Source organism: Neovison vison, chromosome 7 (genome assembly GCF_020171115.1).
Source record: "Neovison vison isolate M4711 chromosome 7, ASM_NN_V1, whole genome shotgun sequence".
Classification (NCBI taxonomy): Eukaryota; Metazoa; Chordata; class Mammalia; order Carnivora; family Mustelidae; genus Neogale; species Neogale vison.
Genome location: NC_058097.1, coordinates 122,936,655 through 122,948,803, shown reverse-complemented (window position 1 = coordinate 122,948,803; position 12,149 = coordinate 122,936,655). Strand labels below are relative to the sequence as shown.

Sequence of the window (12,149 nt, the reverse complement as noted above, 5' to 3'; positions counted from 1 at the left end):
TGCTCAGCAAGAAGCCTGCTTCTCCTTCTACCTCCACTTCTCCCCTGCAACCTGCTCATGCTTTCTTTCTGACAAATAAATAAAAATCTTTTTAAAATAATAAATAAATAAATAAGCAAGCAAACAAGCAAGCAAGAAAGCATGGACCTCATTTCGTTCTCATCATTCCTAGCCAGGATTCCCCATTAAAAGAGAAAAAAAAAAAAAAATCAAACAAACAACATGAAAAAAACAACCAGTATTCATAAATGGTGCTAGGACAACTGGATATCCACATGCAAAAGAATGAGGCTGGACTCCTACCTCACACTATATACAACAAAGACTTTCCTCTAAGAGTTAACAGTATGGGGGCTCCTAGTGGCTCAGTCAGTTAAGCTGTGGCTTAAGTCAGTTAAGACCTTCATCATGCCTCAGGCCATGATCCCAGGGTCCTGGAATGAGCCCCACTGCTCAGTGGGGAGTCAGCTTGTCCCTATACTTCTGTCCCTCCCTGCTGCTTGTGCTCTGTATCTCAAGCACTCACTCTCTAAAAAATAAAACTTAAAACAAGAGTTAACAGTATGGCTCTCGGGAAAAAACAGATAAAAATCACCATGACCTTGGATTAGGCAATAATTTTTTAGAAATGGCACCAAGACCACAAGCATAAAAAAAATGACACTGGACTTTCATAAAAAATTTTAAAACTTCTGTGCTTCAAAGAACACATTCAAGTTTTGAAAAGACAATCCACTAAATGGGAGAAAGTATCTGCAAATCATGTATCTGGGAAAAAGAACTAGTATCCAAATATATAAGGAATTTGCAACTCAACAATAAATGGACAAATAACCTAATTAAAAGTAGACAAAGGATTTGAGTGGACATTTCTCCAAAGAAAGTATATTAAATGGCCCCCGAGAACATGAAAATATGCTCAGCATCATTAGTCACCAGCGAAATGCAAATCAAAACCACAATGAAATATCACTTCACACCCCCTAGGACGGCCAGATTGAAAAGGTGGGCAATTACAGGGGCACCTGGGTGGCTCAGTTGGTTAAGCGTCTACCTTCAGCTTAGGTCATGATCCTGAGTCCCAAGTCAGGCTCCCTGCTCAGCAGTGAGTCTGCTTTTCTCTCTGACTCTCCCCACTCTCATGCTCTCTCTCTCTCTCTCATTCTCTCTCTCAAATAAATAAATAAAACCTTTAAAAAAAAAAAAAGGATGGACAATTACAAATGTTAGTGAGGATATAGGGAAAAACACTGCTGAAAGAATGTAAAATGGTGCAGCCACTTGGGAATATAGTTTGACAGGTTCTATATAGTTTATATATAACTACAATATTACCTAGCAATTGTACTTTTGGTCATTTATCCATCCCCAAATGAAAACTTATATTTACACAAAAAACATTATGCTTACATGAATATCCATAGCTACACTATTGATAACAGCCAAAAACTGGAAATAACCCAAATGTCCATCAACTGATAAATGAACTAAAAAAAAGTGGCCTAAGTGCAATGAAATATTATGCACCCATATAAAATGGGATGAAGTACTGATACATGCCACACCGTGGATGAACCTTGAAAATAATATGCTAAGTGGAAGAGGTCAGTCACCAAGGACCAAGTATTGTATGATTCTACTTATATGAAGCACCCAGAATAGGCAAATACATAGAGACAAAGTAGATTAGTGGTTGCCTGAAGGTGGGGACACAAGGGAAGGGAAGTCATTGCCAAAGTATATGCAGTTTCTTTTGGGGTTGATAAAAGTGTTCCGGAATTTGATAGCAGTAAGGGTTGCACATCTTCGTTGCATATACTAACAACTGCTGAAGTATACACTTTAAAGAGTTTTATGCTGCATGAACTATATCTCAATATTTAAAACTTTTAAAGCATAAAAAGATGGTAGCTCTTTCAAAGAAGCATGAAGAACCTAAAGAATGTCAAATAAAGGAGCATCTGGGTGGCTTAGTCAGTTGAGCTTCTGCCTTCAGCTCAGGTCTTGATCCCAGGGTGCTGGGATCAAGTCCCGCATTGGGCTCCCTGCTTAGTGGAGAGTCTGCTTCTCCCCCTGCCTCTGCCTGCTGTTCCCCCTGTTTGTGCTCTCTCTGTCAAATGAATAAATAAAATCCTAAAAAAAAAAAAAAAAGAATGACAAATAAGGGAAGGAATTAGGGGGAAAAAAAGGACACAAAAATAGAAAATAATTATTACTAAAACCTGATGACTGGTGGTAAGAACAGGAAGGATTTACCATAATATAATAAAAATAAAAAAATGCTTATGACAAAAGATGAACATTTGCAAAGGCATTTTCTAATAAGAAGGTTGCTATCCAGTAGCCGTTAGTGGAGGATTAGACTTTTACCATGTAAGCAAATCTATCAAAGATATGGTGTGTGTGTATGTGTGTGTATAATTGAGAATATTACTCAACTATGAAAAAGAATGAGATCTATCCATCTGTGATAACATCAGCAGGCCTAGAGGATATGCTAAGTGAAGAGAGATCAGACAGAAAGACAAATACCATATGATTTCACTTATATGTGTGAAGTAAAACACAAACCAAACAACAAAAAAAGCCAGAGACAGATTACTAAATATAGAGAACAAACTGGTGGTTGCCAAAGGGGAGGGGGTGGGTGGCAGGGCAAAATAGGTGAAGAGGAAATTAAGAGAAACAAACTTCCGGTTATAAAATAAGTAAATCATGGAGATTAAAAAGTACAACAGAGGAAATAGAGTCAATGATATTGTAATAATGTTGTATGGTGACTACTCTTCTTGCAGGGAGCATTGAGTACGATTTGTCTAATCACTATGTTATATACGTGAGCCTAATATAACACTGTGTATCACCCATACTTCAACAATAAAGTTTTAAAAAAATCTATCAGGATTGGGGTGCCTGGATGGCTCAGCCAGTTAATGTCTGCCTTCAATTTAGGGCATGATCCCAGGGTCCCAGGGTCCTGGGATCCAGCCCCACATCAGGCCCCCTGCTCAGTGGGGAGCCTGCTTTTCCCTCTCCCTCTGCAGCTCCCTCTGCTGGTCCCTGTTTGTGCTCTCTCTGTGCCAAATAAATAAATAAAATCTTTTAAAAAAGGGGGGGGGCATTAAAAAAAATATATCAGGATGTTTTTGGCACAGTCCTGAATTGAGGCAAGAGATGAGGCCAAGCAAGATTCAAATTTTCCTGCAGCCTTCATATTTTGTGTATAAATATCCTCCTCATCCCTCTGGCTAAGAGTAAGGTGTTTAATTCCCAAAAGAGAATCTTTTTTAAGATCCTATTTATTTGAGAGAGAAATAGAATGAGAGAGAAAGAGAGAGAGAGAGAGAATGAATGAGGGGGAGAGGGGCAAAGAGAAGGAGACTCTCCACTAAACAGGGAGCCCAATGTGGGACTTGATCCTGGGACTCCCAGATGATAATCTGAGTCAAAGGCAGTCATTTAACCAACCAAGCTACCCAGGTGCCTACAAACAGGAAGTTCTTTAAGAAAATTCTCACCAAAAAAAAAAAAAAATTCCCCACTTAGGTTCTCTGATGATCACAAATGCATGTACAGGCTTTATCAATAGCAGCCTAAACTGCCAGAGAAACCAGACTTGTTTTCTGGAAAAAACATTTCCATCTCTTCAAAATTAAAAGGTGGGAGATATACTGGTGAAGGAAAAAAAACAACAAAATATTTAAAAAGATTTGTGTATGTGTGAGAGAGAGAGCGCAAGCAGGAGGAATGGGGAGAGAGAAGGAAAAGCAAACTCCCGGATGAGCAGCAGTGCTCAATCCCAGGACCCTGGGATCCAGACCTGAGTTGAAGGCAGATGCTTAACTGACTGAGCCACCCAGGTGTCCCCCAAAGATTTTTAAGAGCCTGATGATATTGGGGACCCAAAGCAGGAAGACTGAGATTTAGCTGTTTCGACATCTCTCCTCTTCTCTGAAGCCTCAACTATCAATTTCTCTGAGAACTCTAAAGCCAGCCCTTAGAAGCTATTGCATTTGTCCCTCATGTTCCTCCCATCCTTTCTGTCAACATGAAGGTAAGGTACCATTGCATGTCATCTATAATTTCTCTCCCTCCCTCCCTTGCCACAGCCAGCTCCTAGCAAGCCCTCCTCATCACTCTCTACAATGCCTCAATCTTAGCTCAGACCATCAGCAGCTCCCTTCTGGCATCTGCAAAACAATCTAAATTAGCGCCCCTGCTCGGAGTTTTCCCCATTCCCAATCTCCTCTACAAAGCAGCCGAGTCAAGTCTTTCTAAAGTGAAAATGAAGTCATCTCCCTTCCCTCTAAAAAAAATCTTTACGGAACTCAAGATGCCGTCCATTCTTGCATGGTGTTCAGTGCTTCCTGCCTGGCCTTGGCATGCCTCACCAGCTGTGTGGAGATATTCCTCTCTCCCTTCCTTAATCCCACCTGTGATAGAAAACTTTCAGTTTCCTTAAGCCAACCTGCCTTTTGCTTCCACGTCTATATGCAGAGCATTCTTTCTTGCCCAACACCTTCCTCCACCCCACCCATCACCATCTGGCCTGGATAACCAGCTTCACAGCTCAGCCTAGATGCCACTTCTGGGAAGCTTCCCCCACCAGCTGCCCTGCTCCTACTTCATGTGATCAGAGATACCTTATGCTGATGTCTGTTCTAGCAAATGCTTTCTCAATGTAGGAAGCTTGGGACACAGTAGGATGCTCAGTAAATACCTGTCTTATCTCCTTGCTGTTCCCTGTGATCCTTCTGATTAACTCATGCAGCTGGTATCACGAATGGGACCATGATAAGAGGATGGCCTAGGACAGCGTTCACTCTCATTGCACAATAGGATGGGCTACAGATAGATTTAAATCATAACTAATGAGGTGATACTTGTTGAAGCTGAGTAACAGGGACAGGGAGATTCAATATACTACTCTCATTACTTTTCCATGTCTGAATTTTTCAGAAGTGAAACAAACAAAACAAAACAAAAAACAAACCAATCCTGGATACAGATGCAGGACCAGTCAGAGGAAAGTCTCTGGGCACAAGTATATGTCTGGGCCCTGTGAACAAAGGAGGGGATTAGAGAATCATACCCTGAATTCTGTTGTCAAAAAACACATATGTGGTTTGGTCATCTTGAATTTTCTTCCACTCAATCCTGGGGTCACTTGTCTGTGAATCCGTAATGATACAAGATAATTCCACACCTAATGAGCCAAAAAAAAAAAAAAAAAGAAGAAGAAGAAGGAGGAGAAGGAGAAGAAGAAGAACTCTTACAGAATGGGAAACAATTTTATGATCTCTTGTATATCTGGACCCTGCAAACTATCTCTAATTTGAAAGAAGTCTTAAATGTACATTTAAAAAATCTATCTTCAAGTTCCAAATGACTCTAAGAAAAGATGAATTTTAGCCAGAAAAATTTTTAAAGGTGATTAGTAAGGCCTTAATACTCTGCTTGTATATAAGGAAGTTCTTTGTTATATATGTACAAAACCAGGGCAGGAATCTGATTCTAGCCAATATAAAACCTGCTGAAAAGGGCTTCACTGACACATGTGCACATCAAATGCACTGCTACAGAGCCACCCACCCAAACATCTCTTGGGCACTGTATGGATGTGTTGTGTTTGTCCTGAGTAGGCTGCAAGACTACCAAATGTCCATTAGATGGTGCCCATTCTCTTAGTAGTCTCCCTTCTACTTACTTTCAAATTCCTGTACCACTGGGGTTCGGTTGCTGGATTTGAGATTCACGGCTCCAATCAAGCAACCTGAAGAAAAAAAAAATAAAGTAAAATTAGAGACAATGCAACTCTAAAATAGCAGAGAACCCTCCAATCAAATTCAGATTTTCCCCTTCTAGGTAGACTACAATCACTAACCACAGAGTATAGAAAAATACTATATTTCAAAACAAAGTCTATTAGATAAAGCAAGTTGACGACTTTCTTTCTTAGTCTAACCTCACTGGAATGAACTGAGTGGAAGAGTTCTGAGAACTTAGATCTAGAGCATTACCACCCTGAAGCTAGAGCTCTAAGAATTTCCTTCTTGCTCAGAGCCACTTTTTTTTTATATAATTTATTTATTTTCAGAAAAACATTATTCATTATTTTTTTTCACCACACCCAGTGCTCCATGCAAGCCGTGCCCTCTATAATACCCACCATCTGGTACCCCAACCTCCCACCCCCCCCGCCACTTCAAACCCCTCAGATTGTTTTTCAGAGTCCATAGTCTCTCATGGTTCACCTCCCCTTCCAATTTACCCAAATTCCCTTCTCCTCTCTAACACCCCTTGTCCTCCATGCTATTTGTTATGCTCCACAAATAAGTGAAACCATACGATAATTGACTCTCTCTGCTTGACTTATTTCACTCAGCATAATCTCTTCCAGTCCCGTCCATGTTGCTACAAAAGTTGGGTATTCATCCTTTCTGATGGAGGCATAATACTCCATAGTGTATATGGACCACATCTTCCTTATCCATTCATCCGTTGAAGGGCATCTTGGTTCTTTCCATAGTTTGGCGACCGTGGCCATTGCTGCTATAAACATTGGGGTCCCTTCTTTTCACGACATCTGTGTCTTTGGGGTAAATACCCAGGAGTGCAATTGCAGGGTCATAGGGAAGCTCTATTTTTAATTTCTTGAGGAATCTCCACACTGTTCTCCAAAGAGGCTGCACCAATTTGCATTCCCACCAACAGTGTAAGAGGGTTCCCGTTTCTCCACATCCTCTCCAACACATGTTGTTTCCTGTTTTGTTAATTTTGGCCATTCTAACTGGTGTAAGGTGATATCTCAATGTGGTTTTAATTTAAATCTCCTTGAGGGCTAATGATGATGAACATTTTTTCATGTGTCTGATAGCCATTTGTATGTCTTGATTGGAGAAGTGTCTGTTCATATCTTCTGCCCATTTTTTTGATGTGTTTGCCTGTTTCGTGTGTGTTGAGTTTGAGGAGTTCATTATAGATCCTGGATATCAACCTTTTGTCTGTACTGTCATTTGCAAATATCTTCTCCCATTCCGTGGGTTGCCTCTTTGTTTTTTTGACTGTTTCCTTTGCTGTGCAGAAGCTTTTGATTTTGATGAAGTCCCAAAAGTTTATTAATGTTAAAATGTCTATACTGCCTAGAGCAATCTATACTTTTAATGCCATTCCGATCAAAATTCCACCCGCATTCTTCAAAGAGCTGGAGCAAATAATCCAAAAATTTGTATGGAATCAGAAGAGACCCCGAATCACTAAGGAAATGTTGAAAAACAAAAATAAAGCTGGGGGCATCACGTTACCTGATTTCAAGCTTTATTCCAAAGCTGTGATCACCAAGACAGCATGGTACTGGCATAAAAACAGACACATAGACCAGTGGAACAGAGTAGAGAGCCCAGATATGGACCCTCAACTCTATGGTCAATTAATCTTCGACAAAACAGGAAAAAATATACAGTGGAAAAAAGACAGTCTCTTGAATAAATGGTGCTGGGAAAACTGGACAGCTATATGTAGAAGAATGAAACTCGACCATTCTCTTACGCCGTACACAAAGATAAACTCAAAATGGATAAAAGACCTCAACGTGAGACAGGAATCCATCAGAATCCTAGAGGGGAACATAGGCAGTAATCTCTTCGCTATCAGCCACAGCAACTTCTTTCAAGATACGTCTCCAAAGGCAAAGGAAACAAAAGCGAAAATAAACTTTTGGGACTTCATCAAAATCAAAAGCTTCTGCACAGCAAAGGAAACAGTCAAAAAACCAAAGAGGCAACCCACAGAATGGGAGAAGATATTTGCAAATGACAGCTCAGAGCCATTCTTAATCCTGTCAACGTCTTTCAACCAGACCCACCTGGGCCTTGTCTTTCCTGCATCCTGCAGATTCTCTCCTCTCCTCCAAGCTTCCAACCCAGCAATGGCACCCTTGGTGGATTTGATATGGCCCAGACTCATCGTCTGGTATGTTCCCCTTCAGGATAGCACAACATTCTCTGGTATAGATATCAACCAGCAAAGAGACCACCTCGCTCTATTAACCATATAACCCAGTGATTCCCATCCATTACAAAGTTTTCACTAGGGGCACCTGGGTGGCTCAGTCAGTTAAATGTCTGACTCTTAATTTCATCTCAGGTCATGATCTCAGGGTCCTGGGATCGAGTCCCATGTAGGGCTACCCGCTCAGCGGGAGTCTCCCCCCCTCCGCACCTCCCTCCACTGGCTCACGTGCACTGTCTCTCTAAAATAAATAAATAAATAAAATCTTAAAAACATGTTTTTTCACTAGTTTTTGGTAAAATGAGAAAAATAATAACAATTTTCATTAAGCTAAATTGAATGAAGCTACTGATAAAATCAAGACATGCCAACTGTACAGTAATCCCTTTCAAAACTAGCATCTGACTCTCTACATGTTTCAACAAACATTAAAACCAGTTTATCATGGTCTCTAACATCTTATCTACTTTCTTGGAGAAGATATAGAAGGTACAATGACCACCCACAAAATCTCATTCTTCAGCCACCTGGCCTTTAGGAAAATATGCATTCCCCAAAGAGGGCCTTCATACAAAACCCTCATTAAGGTCTCTGGATCTTAGCTTACTATCCCAGCTAAGGACAATGTGCAGAAAGACGGGTACTCCTGAGTAGCTAACTCCTTGTATATTAGGTGGGATACATGTCACAACAATCCAGTCTTTCTCTTTTTTAAGTCTTATTTAATGGTTCAGTGACATGTGTACAATCCCAGTATACATCTTGATCCTTTGTTTCTTTTTTAGTAAGACTTCATTAATTATAGCAAAAGCCGTAAAAATTTACTAACAGGGATGAAAATCAGAAATATAATACATATACCTGAGTTGATATTAATTTCTAGAACACTGACTTCTACAAAAGGTTAGTGAACCAGGACAAGTAAAAACAATTTTATTTTGTACTGATTAACCTGGGCTACTCCTTTTGGGAACCAGAAACATATCCCATGTATGTGCAGCACTTTCTACTTCTCCTTCAATCCAAAATCTCCCAATGACCACTGAGAAAGATTAATAAATGATGCTTCAAGTATCTACCAAGGCCCACAGGTTCCTTCTAAGTAAATGACCACAAACAGTTCTTCCAGTGAGATCACTATAATTTAGATGATGAGACACTGAAACTCTAGTTACAAATGACTATGACCAGGAATCACCTTCCAACCCAGAGGCCATCTAAGGGGATCTAAGCTCATGAGAGCTTCAAACAACTGGATAATAAACAACTAGACAACCCAATCTGCCACTTTCCTTTAAGAAGTATGATGCTAAGAGAAATTAAGAATGCATTAGAGAGTTCATAGTCACCAGAGAAACAGAGTGGAAGAAGAGTAGAGGAAAGGATTAACTGACTTATCAAAATGGTGAAAACACTATAGTTGGTAACAAGTGGACTGGAGAACAAAGAGGATATAACAGGAAAGCTACTCTCGTAACTGCGACAATGTTGAATTTTCACGAAGGCCAACTGAGACACATTTTTTTATAATAAACCCCTACAGTGAAGTAAACTAATGTGCTTCTTACAATCTAAAAGAAGCTAAGGTAACACAGCCTCAGATAATGGAAATGATCACCTCTTTTAATCCCTCTACTCTGCAGCAAAGAGGTGAATGCTCTGTATTCCTTAATGAAGGCTCTGCCAGACCCTCTCCAGCCCAATTACCCTGGATAAGTTTCATAGGCAATCCTGGAATTCTGTGCCAATCCTGAAAGATGGTTTGTCCCAAAAAGATTAAACAACAGAGGACCACTACAAGCAAGTGAAGCTCTAGCCCAGATGAGGATTCACCACAGCCAGGCCTGAGCTGAGGAGGCCCATGCTGAGAGTCCTATACTTGAGAGTTCTCTTTCTATCTTAAATAAGCCTTTATTATTATTATTATTATTATTAAACAAGTCTTAAACTTATAAACATTCTACACGCCTCATTTAACCCTCCCCAATAGCCTAGATCCTACTTTAAAATACAGATGACCCTGAACAACACAGGTTTGAGTTGCACAGATCCACTTATAGGTGGGTTTTTAAGGATTGACAGCAAAAACCACACAGTATTGGGGCGCCTGGGTGGCTCAGAGGGTTAAGCCGCTGCCTTCGGCTCAGGTCATGATCTCGGGGTCCTGGGATCGAGTCCCGAGTCACGCTCTCTGCTCAGCAGGGAGCCTGCTTCCTCCTCTCTCTCTCTCTGCCTGACTCTGCCTACTTGTGATCTCTCTCTGCCAAATAAATAAATAAAATCTTAAAAAAAAAAAAAAAAACCACACAGTATTTATTTACAACTGCCCACCCCAGTCTCCTCAGGAGAATCAAAGATGACTGGCACAGAAGTCACACTTGCTACCCTCTGAGAACACAGGGAGGAGAGGCCCGCAGGGAGCCGTCCGCAGCCCCAGGGAAGCCTCAGTACCAGACAGAGCTACAGGTGGCCCATAGGCCAACAGGGTGGTCAGTTTGAGCGCCCACAGCTGGCAGACAGGAGCCTGGGCTGAAGAGGAAGAACATGCCCAGAGGGTCCTCTGTGTGCCGGGCTCTGGGCTGCCCTGAGTCCCTCTAGTCCCTCTTCCTTCTGTCTCCAAAGCTGCTGATGGTTATAGCCGGCGGTATACATCCAGGCAGGTGGGTCAACTGTACTGAACTTCCAGGCCGCCCAGCTGCTACCACTACTGAGCAGAGACCACCAGCTGTAGAACATCATCCCCCTGGGGCCAGGCCTGCTGCCACCACCCCTTGTCCCAGCCCCTCCTGGAGGATTTTTTAAAAAATAAATAGTACTGTAGTACTGTAAATGTACTTTCTCTTATGATTTAAAACTAAAAATTTTTCTTTCCCCAGGCTACTTTATTATAAGAATGCAGGATATAATACATATAAAATATGAGTTTATCGACTGTTTATGTTATAGGTAAGGGTTCTGGTCAACAGTAGGCTATTATTAATAATTAAGTTTCAGAGGAGTCAAAAGTTACAGGATTTTCAATTGTGCGGGGAGTGGGGGAAGCGGCGCCTATTTGCCCCATGCTGTTCAAGGGTCAACTGAATAGCAATAACTTGTGTAAAAGAACGGTGCTATGAGGCCTGGAACAAACCTAACTCTTAAAGGTATCGCAAGTAACTCACTGGAACTTGGAGTAACTACCCCTGCTTGAAGGTAAGATTCTGACAGAACCAGATGGGAAATGGGGTCCAGAAGCCAGCCCTGAAGTGGTGACTGCTAAAGTTTAACTGTGCACACACTGAACCCAGTACTATCAGAATACTCATAAAGAGATCCCACTGTAGACGGAAAAGGAAGGAGAAAAAGGCAGCAAATCTATGATAGCATCTATCACATGCTCTTGTCCCTATTTCCAATCTTGGCTTATCAGACTCAAGGCTTTTTAGGAGAAACCATTCATTCAGCAATTTTTATTTAGCACCTATTATATGCCAGATACTGGTCTGAACATTACAGACGTGAATAAAACAGATAAAAACCTATGTTCTCATCGAGCTTACATTCTAGTATAAAAGAACAAGTATTATTAGGTTTACTCATCTTTCTATCTTCAATTCTAACACTGAGTGATATTTAGTAGGTACTTGGAAAGTGGTTGCTGAATAAATCAAGGTGCATTTTTTTGTATTCTATATTGGATTTCCTTGACTTGAGCTTTCCAAAAAATCATTTGGTTGAATTCAGTTTTCTCACAGGGTTATAATGTGGTCACTCTCTTCTTCATCCTGCCTAGGAATATATTATTGAGTCTTGAACTTAGAACGATCTAAGATACGTAGAGTTGTCTCTTTGTATTCAAAACGTCTTAACCAAATTTAAGACTCCCCTCTAGAGGCAGGTGTGGTTAAGTCCTAAGCATATTATGGTTTCAGTATTTAGTTATTAAAATTCAGTAAATCTGGGGCACCTGGGTCGCTCAGTCGGTAAAGCTTCCAGCTCTTGTTTAGGCTTAGGTCATGATCTCAGGGTTGTGGGATCGAGCTCCACGTGCTCAGCGTGGATTCGTCTTAACCCTCTCCCTCTGCTCTGCTCTTTCTCCTGCTCGTTCGTGCTCTCTCTCTCTAAAATAAAATCTTTTTCTGGGGGCACCTGGGTGGCTC

General features: G+C 40.9%; 1 protein-coding gene across 1 annotated transcript in view; it reads right to left on the bottom strand.

Moving 5' to 3' along the window:
- The window catches only part of JAM3 (junctional adhesion molecule 3), a 95,553-nt gene that overhangs the window by 7,845 nt on the left and 75,559 nt on the right, over positions 1 to 12,149 (bottom strand). The window contains exons 2-3 of the mRNA XM_044258232.1: positions 5,708 to 5,773; positions 5,093 to 5,206 (exon numbers count right to left, since the gene is read on the bottom strand). Of these exons, the coding sequence (XP_044114167.1) occupies positions 5,093 to 5,206; positions 5,708 to 5,773 (180 nt within the window). The remainder of the gene's footprint in view (positions 1 to 5,092; positions 5,207 to 5,707; positions 5,774 to 12,149) is intronic.